General features: G+C 40.4%; 2 protein-coding genes across 2 annotated transcripts; both read left to right on the forward strand.

The window, feature by feature from the left end:
- Nucleotides 1-5,553, forward strand: LOC139135900 (uncharacterized). The gene is made up of 4 exons (XM_070703679.1): nucleotides 1-408; nucleotides 2,365-2,568; nucleotides 3,212-3,384; nucleotides 4,311-5,553. The coding sequence occupies exons 1-2, from the start codon at nucleotides 133-135 to the stop codon at nucleotides 2,554-2,556; spliced, it is 468 nt and encodes a 155-aa protein (XP_070559780.1). The 5' UTR covers nucleotides 1-132; the 3' UTR covers nucleotides 2,557-2,568; nucleotides 3,212-3,384; nucleotides 4,311-5,553.
- A 2,100-nt stretch (nucleotides 5,554-7,653) lies between these two features.
- Nucleotides 7,654-11,957, forward strand: LOC139135910 (uncharacterized). Its single transcript, XM_070703689.1, has 4 exons — nucleotides 7,654-7,987; nucleotides 8,919-9,125; nucleotides 9,594-9,766; nucleotides 10,769-11,957. The coding sequence occupies exons 1-2, from the start codon at nucleotides 7,715-7,717 to the stop codon at nucleotides 9,111-9,113; spliced, it is 468 nt and encodes a 155-aa protein (XP_070559790.1). The 5' UTR covers nucleotides 7,654-7,714; the 3' UTR covers nucleotides 9,114-9,125; nucleotides 9,594-9,766; nucleotides 10,769-11,957.
- The last annotated feature ends 219 nt before the right edge of the window (nucleotides 11,958-12,176 follow it).

The following is a 12,176-nucleotide window of genomic DNA, read 5'->3' on the forward strand; positions in this document are numbered from 1 at the left end:
GCATTATTGCAGCTTGTTGGCCAATTTCCAGTTCGATGGCACTTTGAACCCAGGTCAACGTTTCATACTAAATGATCGTAAAGTCCGCGAACTCAAAGGGTCAACTTTTCTCAGCATGGAAGCGAGGCAAACATGGACGTGCTACGTGACCGCGACGTCGCCATCAGCTTCGGGAAGAGCATGCGAGAAAAACTGGGCGATGAGTCGCTGTTGAAAATATACGACCAGACCTGTGAGCCGACGGAGAAGAATGCTCCTGAGCTGGTCTCTAAATGTTCAAAATTAATCATGGGCGTGGTCAGAGAAGTTATGAAGGAACATGATATAAGCGTGTGGAAACTTATGCTGACGTCATCACAAGGTACACTTCCAGATCTGATCAAGGAATGGCATGGCGATGACGAAGAGGTAGTGAACAAAACATAATTATCTTTATTAGAATTCCCTGGACGATGCTTCAAGGGACACAAGTTGTAGCTTGTGGCAAATTTTTCAGTATTCTGCTTCTGTGTATCAACTACCGTGTCTGACCCTAATCCGTTTGTCATGCTGGAATTTCGAGTGTTCTTTTTGTCAACACAGCTTGTATGTGTGTAGTGGTCATTGTTTATTGTTTACAAATGAATTCTAGTCTGGACTTGAATACAATTTTCAACAATAACAATGGAGATTATAGGTTATGTTGATATGCTAAATACTTGGCATTAAATTACAGCTTAGGGATTCAATGCAGAAAGTATAGAAACCACAAAAGAAAAGTTCTGAAAAAATAGCCAAAAGTCACCGCTTTTGAGCTTACATAAATGTCTTATTGTGCGTGGTAATCTGCTCTGTTTGACGTGTCTGTGTGTCTTCCGGTCTTGTTTACTCGTCCATATTGTCAAACATGCTTATATGTAGGAGTACCGATAAAATTGAAAATCATTATAACAAAATCCAGTCGTGTTTACCTGTACAGTAGACTACGTGAAAAGGAAGATTATCTGTAACGTTGCTAATGTTGAGAGTTGTCGATTCCGGAGAGTTTCGCAGTTAATTTCGTAGGATTTAAGTTAGTTGTTAACTCAAACGAAATCCGTGTTACAGACCATGTATGAATGAGTAACTGACGCTGGCTCAAAACGATTTTTTCTGCCTCTTCCAATGTTGCTAGCCCAAACAAATGAATTGAAGGAAAACGCCGATGACGATAAATATTTTACGCGATCTCTGCAAATTTTGTGAGATTTGAACATCACTGAGTTGAACATCATACTGCATCCGGCGACGGATGAAGCGACTTTTTACACTTACGCACGTTCCATTGTTTCCCGTTCGATGATTTCAGAGTCAAGTTTTAGTTCACGTGATATCCACTATATGCCTCTCTGTGTGGAAATCACGTCAACGCTCGCCGTCTCATCAGTTGGTCCAAATAGAACCTGTACGTCAGTTTTGCTTCCGTCGGTTCCGTATGAATTATCTCTCGTTTTGGAAACATTTTAATTCCATTATCTGCTGTTCGTATATTTTATCAACCCAGGATCGACCCAGCTGTAGTGTTGTATTCTGATTTATGTAGTTGTGCGGAGAGAACAGTCCCATGGAGACACATTTTTATACGGATGGTTTGATCTTCGCTGCCACACGCAGGCCGAGGGATAGCCTACTAAGGCTTTTACATGGTGAAATGTTCCAGCAGAAAAACCGGGAAAAGTTATTTCTCAGTAATTCTCTCACATTAGATATCGTGTTTGCCTGCGACTAGTTTTGCGCCACCAACGGTGAAGATAGAATATACGTTTACCGGTTGGTGAGTCAAGTCTCAACCATTCCCCGTCACTACTTATTGAGTGTCGCACTAAATTACCATGGGAACAATGTGTACGTCTGATTATCAACTTCTTACGGATAGATATCACAGTTCCTCGTCAGCCGTGACTGCACAATATCATTGTTCTCTGATTGTGTATCCGTGTGATCATCTTGCGTTACAGTCTGTGAGCAAATTCTAATTTTTCTGTCTAGCAGCCCCCCCCCCGCTACTAAAGACCGAAATATTGATAGTTCCACAGCGAGTGGAGGCCGACAGAGAGAAGTCTGAGAGTCCAATGCAGCTGCCCAGCTTGCCCTGGGCGCTTCTCATCTTTCATTAGTGTTCCTGCGGGGTTAGTATCTCTCGGCCTACTGTAACAAGACACGTGTCCCGCGTTTCAATGTCAAACAGGTTCAGTTGCGCTCAGGCAGAGATACGTTATTCAGAATTACAACTCGGAGAAAAAGGTCAGTTTCTCAATCCAATTTTCATTAACTGCATGTATTGGTAACACATGGGTTTACATACCCTTTCAAAGTTAACAAACAATGTTTTGTCACTCTTTGCAGGTGATGCAATACTACGAGTATTTTATACCAAAGGGGTATATACCGAAAAAATTTAGAAATCTCATGCATGTTGGAGACCCGATGAAGGACATCAACCTCGTCGCTATTGAAACAGGAGAGTCGGTGTCCCTTGCAGAACTTCACCTGAACAAAGACCGTCCTCTTGCGATAATTGGTTCATCGTTATCCTGACCCCCGTTCAGAGTAAGTTTAAAAACATATCCAACATTATTTGTTGTCAAGGAAAAGTAGTTTTTATTAGTACGCAATTTTATAAGAAATGTGCCCCACCTACCTACCGTCGGACCGACAGACAGACAGACAGACAGACAGACAGACAGACAGACAGACAGACAGACAGACACAAGGTAACTTTGGCAGACAGACAGACAGACAGACAGACAGACAGACAGAAGGTAACTTTGGCAGGCAGACAGACAGACAGACAGACAGACAGACAGACAGACAGACAGACAGACAGACAGACAGACAGACAAGGTAAATTAGGTTGACAAACAGACAGAAGGTAACTTTGGCAGACATGCAGACAGACAGACAAGGTTACTTTGACAGACAGAGAGACAGACAGACAGACAGGTTTGACAGACAGACAGACAGATAGAAGGTACCTTTGACCGACAGACAGACAGACAGAAGGTAATTTGGCAGGCAGGCAGACAGACAGACCGACAGACAGACAGACAGACAGACAGACGGACAGACACAAACGTATAGGATGAAACCAACGATACATTTGTGGACAAGTTTTGCGTGCCTTGACTGCCGTCCATTCAAGCCTTGCGCTCTCTAATTTTTCTCCCTCAATCTATTTACTGTCTCTTTAAAGGCCATTGTAGACAGTGGCTCTCTATCTAAGCTATTCGAAGACTTCAAGGAGAAGGCCGATTTCTTGATGGTCTATCAACTCGAATCGCATGCAAAGGATGGATGGAGCATGGGGTCGCACTTCAGTATTGTAGACCAACACAAGACTTTGGAAGAGAGGCGAGAGGCAGCCAGGTAGGTTGATGATAGTCTGGCAGAGACCCTGCGATTCGCGTTATTCCCTGTTGGAACACGCGCGCGCCCTTCAGAGACGCGACGCGAATCCCAGGGTCTGGACGTTCTTGCAAGCGACCGTCGGATTTCTGCCTGATCCGGGTACTTTATAGAACTCACACATCCGTTAATCAAAACAAAAATGACAAGTAGCATAGCCAAATAAAATGAAAAATGAAAATATAAAACATACCGCGTATATAGGTCTACCAGCTACTATTATATATTCTCTCCGCCCAGTTAGATAGGTTTTCTTTTGACGTCACTACCCTTATGATATTCATATACTTGCAAGAACCGACAGTCGCTGTGTCTGGCAGCGCGTGCTCACAGCTGCACAGCCTTCGAATACTAGGCCCATCGCGGCGCGCACCAAAACAAGGCACAGCGACTGTGGAGAGTCTAGGTTGATGAATTGTAGTCGAAATTCTCCATACTACTCTGTCAGCTGTGCGAATATATTATGCCGTTGTCTGTGCCGTTTTTGATGGTGTTTCATTGTAAATATACCAAGACAAATGCGATATCACTGTATGCATGCTATTTGACTTGGACGAAATATTTGTGAGACAAATTCATTCAGTAAAAATCGCAGACTAATCCTTTCCAAAAGTCGTAACTATTTTTTCCTTAACAACTCAACATCTTTATCAAAATTAAACATGTTCGAGTGAAGAAAACGTAAACAGTTACATTCAGCGTGGTGGTGAAAGTTACACCTTGACTTTAGGAAAACCGCTGGTCGCTTGCATCTTCCATTCTACAAGACACCGTGCAACGTTCATTTGCAGTCTCTATGTCGTTTTGTACTAGATGGATCAACAGCAAAGCTTGTTCACAATCAAAGAGGGAAGACTAACTGCTGTTTTGATCTTTGACCTTGACAGAACCCTCATAGAGTTGGATAGCTTCAACACGTTCACGACCGATCTCACGGACCAGACCAAAGTCCGCATGGTGGTTGACAACATGGAGAACCAGTTCTCGTTAGAGTACGACTCTTACCCTGACCGTGTTTACGTCATCAACGAGGGCAAAGTAGTCCTGATTGGTCGATCAGTCGACGCCCAGATCCGACCCTGGCAGACCACGACACTGATGACCGATGAACTCAGAAAGTGGTTGAACAACTATTATGGAAATTCATGGTGCTCTATTCTGTGAATAAGTGATAGCATTGTCATATTTACATCACATTCCAACCTTTCAGTTCCATTTTTTTAAGTTTCGATGTTGCAAAGCTGAAGATTCTTATTGAAGTACCAGATTAAACAAAAGAAACCAACACTGTAATTATTGAACCAATCGAGTGCTAGCCCTTTACAAAGAGCCAAATAAATCAGTGATTTTATCATTTGTTGTGAAGTCAAATCGGTAATCATACAATGATTTATCGAAAGGACAGAAGCTATGTCTTTTGCTAATATTTGCAGGATTTTGTCCAAGAAAGCATGTTCGCCTTCTTCGCCCCTAGAGTATATCGAAAGATAGAAAAACCAGTTTGTCAAAACAACGCGCTGTGTGCAATATTTCGTTGTTGATTAATGGATTTTAGTCTTACTTGTTCACAATAACAGTGAATATTAAACACAATCAGGGAGTGTTGACAAGTTGAGGCATTTCAAAATGCCAGCTTGAAAGTATAACAAGGAAGTGTATTTTGTAAACGGAAGTAAAATTCTAGAATATGCACCGCAAAGGACACAGCTAGTGGAGATTTAGCGAACAGTATACGATTCCAGACTGGCGATGGAAACCCACGGTCGTAAAACTATTAAACTTCCCATAAATTAATCAAAAGTAACAAGAACATCTCCAGTCGTGTCAGTACTCAGAAAAATGGTGGTTCATTATAGCTTAAGACTTCCATGATGTTGTATGGTGTAAATTTGAACTTTGACCGGAGCACGGATGCCGTTGATTTGTCAAAGCCCTCATGACGACAGTTGATTTAAGCCATGATATCATGGAATCGGCTGTCTGAGCTTGTAACGGCTTTTACCTCAACAGTTTACTGTTCTCAGATCCATTTGCTCTGCCATGAACACGGTTCACTGCTTAGCTCACGTCTTCGTCATTGTAAAGTTATTCACGAATAAAGTTCTGGATTGCAAATATGCAAAACATCAACATCAGGTGTCATAATGTCTGTATAACGGTAAATACGCGAAGCAAATAAAATTGCACAAGAGAATGATCAGAAAAAACACTCTGAATGTGAAAGTTGAGAAAACATTAATTACAATCATAGCATAGATCATCTTCCTTTAGGGTCAATGTTATGATTTTATGATAAGGACGAGTTCAAGGTCAATACTTCTACTTCAAATGTCTCGAAGGTTTTGAAAATTTAGGGACAATTTTACAAAGAAAGAACAAATTATCCATCCGTGAGGGCAAATAAGCATTTCAGGTACATTATTTTCGCAATAATTTACCCCTCCTGCCCTATAATGGACGAAAGCAAACTTTGCACGACTTAACGTACAAGGCGAAACCGAGTACATTATGAATGCAAAGTTTGCTTGAGTCCATTATGGGCCGGGAGGGGGGGGTACATTATTGCTTTTACTTTATAGCTTTGACAATACCAGGGAATTAGTAGATGTAGAAAACATCTGGACCACAAGATTAGATAATCGGATACATTATCAGTAATGTGGGAGGATGACGTCACAAAATTCATTGATCGACAAAATACCTATAATATAACTAGGATTGGGGTGACTTGAATCCCATAAACAGAGTAGCTGATTGCATTACACAAAATGAAGAATTTTATGATATCATCGACATAAAGAAGTCTTGTCTAACAAAGAGTGATTTTAAAACAAAATCCCTGCTCTGGAAATTTGTTGATAAGAAATGCATATAGTCACAGGCCGAGCTGGCTAAAGGTGGTTCTAACTTGTGAATGAGAACAGTTGAAAGTTTCCGTGTGGAAAATTTGAGCAAATGTTTTAAATCTTTCAGTTTCAAGGAACGTATTATCTCAAAGAGAAAATCTTTGGCAATCCACAATCCCCCACTAGGGGAACTGTCGCAAATCCTACGTTCTAAAATGTATATGCATTGTGCATATTAAGCCAGTACAACAGCTTGGTGCTTGCTGACCTTTTTCAATATAATGCTACTTTGAACTCAGGTCAAGGGCCTTGCAAATAATCGTGAGGAAGGCTGCATACAAAAATACTGGTAAGGGGGGGGGGTGTGGAGGAATCCCGATTAGAATCGAATTTTTTTCAGATTCCCCTGACTACCGTCAAAAACATTCCAAAATCCCCGTCTATATGATCAACATTTTTCAAGTGCCCCTCCAATTATCATATAGCCAAACATTTTAGGGATGTTCGCACAGAAAAAACTAAACATGTATTGCGCAGTTCTGAAAGCAGATGTTCGGCACTATCTTTTTTTGACGCACGCATAAATATTCTGTTGAGGTTATTGAAATGTAATCAGCAGTTTGTTGAGCCATATTCGTGGGCAAGTCTTTAATTAACTCATTTTTAAATGCATCGGGAGACGTTTTGGATTTATCAGTCAAAGCCGACTTGAGTTAATTTAAATCTGGCCAGGCCCTTAACGGTACCCGCTGAAGAGCGCTCCAAATAACAATCATGAGAGAATGCAAATTGTGAATTTCTAGCAATATTTTGCCATATAGCGAAAAACTGAGCACGGTTACAACCCAAAATTATTTTTTGAGAAGCAAAAGACATAACCTAGATGCGACTTATTAAAGATTTACAAAATTGACACTACTGAAATGAAATATTCCATCAGATAAAACTTTTAATCCCTAATTTTGGGTGTAATGGCAAATTTAATAAAAAATAAATATTAGGTTTCCTCACCCATTTTTTCATTTAAAATTAAGAATCTTTACTGTTCAACGTTTTAATTTTGTGTTATTGTGCGATGAGAATGTAAACATCTAATTGAATTTGAGGGCGTTCATGTTGTTTGAGATTTTCTCGAAATGAAAGTCATTATGTTTTGTTTAATTATTACTAACATTAGAACTGTTGGATGACATAAAAATGTTATGAATGCTCTGGTGAATGACCTAACAAACTATGCAATCTGAAAATGTAATAGGGAACCAAATTAATTTGAGATTCCCCTTTAAACCTTTAAGTGCCCCCTCTACTACCCCCAGAATTTCCAACTCCTCCCCTGAATTCCTCCAACCCCCTCCCCTCATCAGCATTTGTGAATGCAGCCTAGCAAGCGCCAAGGTTGCTTGTATCAGCATTGTAATTGAACACTAGCGTAGAATCAACACAAAATGGACGTGCTACGCGACCGCGATGTCGCCATTAGTTTCGGGAAGAGCATGCGGGAAAAACTGGGCGATGAGTCTCTTTTGAAAGTTTATGACCAGACCTTGGAGCCGTCAGAGAAGGAGGCTGCAGACTTGGTCTCCAAGGCTTCTAAGTTAGCCCTGGGTGTGTTCGGGGAGGTCTTAAAGGAACATGGCGTGAGCGTGTGGAAACTTCTGCTGACGTCGTCGGATCCGTTACCAGATCTCATCACGGAATGGCATGGAGAGGATAAAGAGGTATTTCATTCCTTAGAAGACGTTTGAGTTTAAATTCATGACTACATATTTACCTGTCTGACAACCAGCTTGCTGTTTGTGCGCATGTCTGTTTGCCTCTCTCCCTGTTTTCTCGTCTGTAGTAACAGAGAATGTTTCCCCGCCAACGTGACGCCTACAAAACATTATGTTTTATCGAATATCTTACATGTGGAATTGCGTATTTTACACGCATTGCTTCTAAGCTGAAAGATTCGTAGCGTGAAAACATGGAGGCAGGCTACCTCCAACATTAAAGTGAATATGAGTGGTGTGGAGGATGTCTTTAAGTTCGTGCAACGAATCTCTCTGTCCCTAGTCTCTTTGCTCTTGGTGTCGGCTATCTTTTGTTCGTCCACCCTGTTGTTGTTACACTCTGTGTGCTTTCTTACAGCGCACTTCAGGATGTTTTATTTGAAATGGTAGTTTGGCGTATGTTTAGCTTAATGCACACACTGACACAGATCAAGCTTGTGTTTTAGAACGTTTACTATCTAAAGCTATTTTATATAAGTGGTGCGTCAATGTATTGGACGCTGGGCCCTTCGTTCACATCGTGTTCCCACTGTTGGATGAAAGTGGCTGTATATCTTTTGTTCACGCGCAGGTCAAAGGCGTTCGTTGACCTCTCTTTCAGAGCGAACAGTCTAGTGTAGGTGATTCTCTGAAAGTACGAAACTGACAGATATAATAGACCATTTTTCCGTTTATATGTAATTTAAATAAACGATCTTTTCACGACTCGAAGATGACGAGCCATTCATCCTGTGGAGGGCTAGCACAATCTCATGTCTGATGCCAAATTTAATATTATGCCATGGTTTTTAAACGGTGACGGGGTTTACGCATATCTTCTGCCGCACAGGCAATAAGTCTTTCTCTTAATTTTGTCGACTTTTATCACTCTCTGCAGGTGATGCAGTACTATGAGAATTTCATTGTACCAAAAGGGTACGTAGCAAAGAAATTTAGAAATCCTGTATGTGTGGGCGACCCGATGAAAGTTATCAACCTCGTCGCTATTGAAACAGGACAGTTGGTGTCCCTCGCAGAACTTCACCTGAATAAAGACCGCCCTCTTGCGATAATTGCGTCATCTTTATCCTGACCCCCGCTGAGAGTAAGTTTTAAAGGTTTATCCCAACTGCTAAATCTATCTATCTATCTATCTATCTATCTATCTATCTATCTATCTATCTATCTATCTATCTATCTATCTATCTATCTATCTATCTATCTATCTATCTATCTAACAATAACTGGACAATACTACTTACTGTGTTGACACGCTACCACCGTCTGCTTTGTTACAACAGTAGACTTGTATTTGTTTAAGCAAGTTAATGAGCAATATGTATGTATGTATGTATGTTCAGACAAACAAACAAACAAACAGACAGACAGACAGACAGACAGACAGAGACAACAAGCATAATTAAGAGACTCGTTCTTATAATGAGAGTAAAGGCAAACGGTAGGACCACTGATACGTTTACGAGCAAACCGTGAAATTCCTCAACTGCTGTCGGTTCCATGCCGTTTCTTTTCCATTTCTTTCTCACCCTTCCATTTTATCGTCTCGTCGAAGGCCATCGTCAACAGTGGCTCTCTATCTAAGCTATTCGAAGACTTCAAGGAGAAGGCAGATTTCTTGATGGTCTATCAACTTGAATCGCATCCAAAGGATGGATGGAGCATGGGGTCACACTTCAGTATTGTAGACCAACACAAGACTTTGGAAGAGAGGCGAGAGGCAGCCAGGTAGGTTGATGACATATTGCAGTCGAAATTCTCCATACCGCACTATTTGTGCAGGCATATAGACCCATAGTTCCTTGTACTTGAGTGTTGGCCAGATTAATTGTGAGAATATGTCGTTGTTTATAGTGCCCTCTATGTTGGTGTTGTCAAGACCAAATACAGTTACTTCTGATAATGCGTATGTAAGACGGCCATTTTGGCGTAAGGTGCCAATAATAATTTTCAATATCTGGACTAAATCTGCCCAACAATACCAGTTTTGTCCATCAAATTCAAATGAATCCAATTTAAAAAGGTGACTATATTAAGAGCCGTGGGGGAAACCCGTATCATAATAATATATTGTAGTTGTAAAATCGATGGTAGCTTTGTTCTCAGTAACATGTCGGAAAGCCTTGCAACATTTTTTGCTGTATATAGATTTTTTTCTCTATTTATTAGGTGCCTTCTGTATCGAATGTCACGCGTTCCATAGGGTTCAATGTAATGGCATTTTGTTGATAACGTACCGTGGGCCGCATAGCTATCATTTGACTCAACCTACCCGGAACTATTTTCAACTGGACAACTTCGGAATTTAATCAAATTACATGATTGACGTAGGGAATCTAGTGTTTTATTGAGTTATTCAATATTGACCACGTAATAGTGGTTTAAATATATTTATGCGCCACTCAACGATGAAAACCGTTCTACTTTTTACGGATTTGTATGTATAATGGAAATAAAGCATGTGGTTGTCATTTTCTTGTAAACCCAAGTATTGGAATGAAAATTATGTAAGAAAAGCAAGAAATAAAAACGTTATAGCCCAAGCAAGGAACTATTTACCCTCGAAGCAGGAGACATTTTGAATTGCTCGTCTGGCGTCGGAAAAATGGCCACCTACCCTCGGCCACATAGTCCTTTATTTTGGCTTTGATATTAATACTACTATTTATAGTAAAGCTTGTTCAAAGCCATGACGAACACTCATTGTTCTGTGATCTTTTACCTTTACAGAACTCTAATGAAATTAGACACTTTCAACACCTTCACAACGGATCCCAGAGACCAGACAAAAGTTCGTTTGGTACTTGATAACGTGGAGGACCAGTTCTCACTGCAATATGACTCGTTCCCTGACCGCGTTTACGTCATCAACGAGGGCAAGGTAGTCCTGATTGGTCGAGACGGCGATGCCCAAGTCCGGCCGTGGCAGACCAAGACTCTACTGACCGATGAACTCAGAAAGTGGTTGAATGGCTATTACGGTCATTCCTGGTGTTCTGTTCTTTAAATTAAGTATTACATATTTCGATCACATTCAACTTTCAACTTTCCGGTTCCAAGTTCATTTCTGTCTGAAAATATCTTGATCTTGCAAGATTCAGCTGAAATTTCTTGCTCCACTGGAGGGATTGTTTGAAAAAGAATTCACGACTCAATATGCCTCTGAACATTTCAACTAATCGAGCTAGAGCAATGACCGAATAAATTGGTTTCTAAATTTAAAATTTGCTACGACTCCATTTTGGTAAATATAGTGACATATCAATGAATGGATTAATGGGATGAAAACCGTAAATGTTGATTATAATTTCAGTATTTGTATCCAAAGAAGGGAATATAATTCCTTCTTCCGCAAGAATATGATGAAATACAAAATAGTGGTAGTGCAAATGCAATTGAAATTCTACTATATCTTTGTTAATGAATTTTCGTCTGGACTTATATCCATATGAATAACATCGGACTTTAACACAAACAGGCTTTCTTTACAAGTTCAACACCAAGCTTTTCAACTTGCTTTCAGGAGAAAAGCAAGAACGTTTATTCACGAGGACAGAAGTAAAATGCTTGAAGTATACCGCGAACGTTGAGTATAACGGAGCTCGTGGACAATTTTAGAAGCCATTCTTGGAAATTCGCGACCATAAAACAGAAACAGAGCTAAGTAAATGGGGAAACGTTACATGAACGATTGATTAGCACACACCCTCTATTGACGAATAAGAATTTTACTCATATACTTTGTGAAATCGTGCCACTAATTAGTAATACCTTACGACTTGCGAGACTTTTGATGAAGGGTATAACAACAGAACATAGACCATTTTGAAATTGTAAAAGTCCTCATGACGACAGCTGGTTTAAGCCATGACACCATGGAGACGGCTGTTTGAGTTAGTAAACGACTTTTGCCGCTACAGTTTACTGTTCTGATTCCCATTAGATATCGTGATGGAAACACGTAACGTTTTCTCTGTACTTTGCACTCTAGCTAATAGTAAACGTTAACCAATAGCGCCCTCAACGTAAATAATACGGCTAGTTTTCAATCGGGTTCGAACCCACAACATACGGCATCAGTCGCCTAGAATAAAGACATATTTAAGAATAAAGGGCATCTATGGTGTTTACGATATCT

Source organism: Ptychodera flava, chromosome 1 (assembly GCF_041260155.1).
Source record: "Ptychodera flava strain L36383 chromosome 1, AS_Pfla_20210202, whole genome shotgun sequence".
NCBI lineage: Eukaryota > Metazoa > Hemichordata > Enteropneusta > Ptychoderidae > Ptychodera > Ptychodera flava.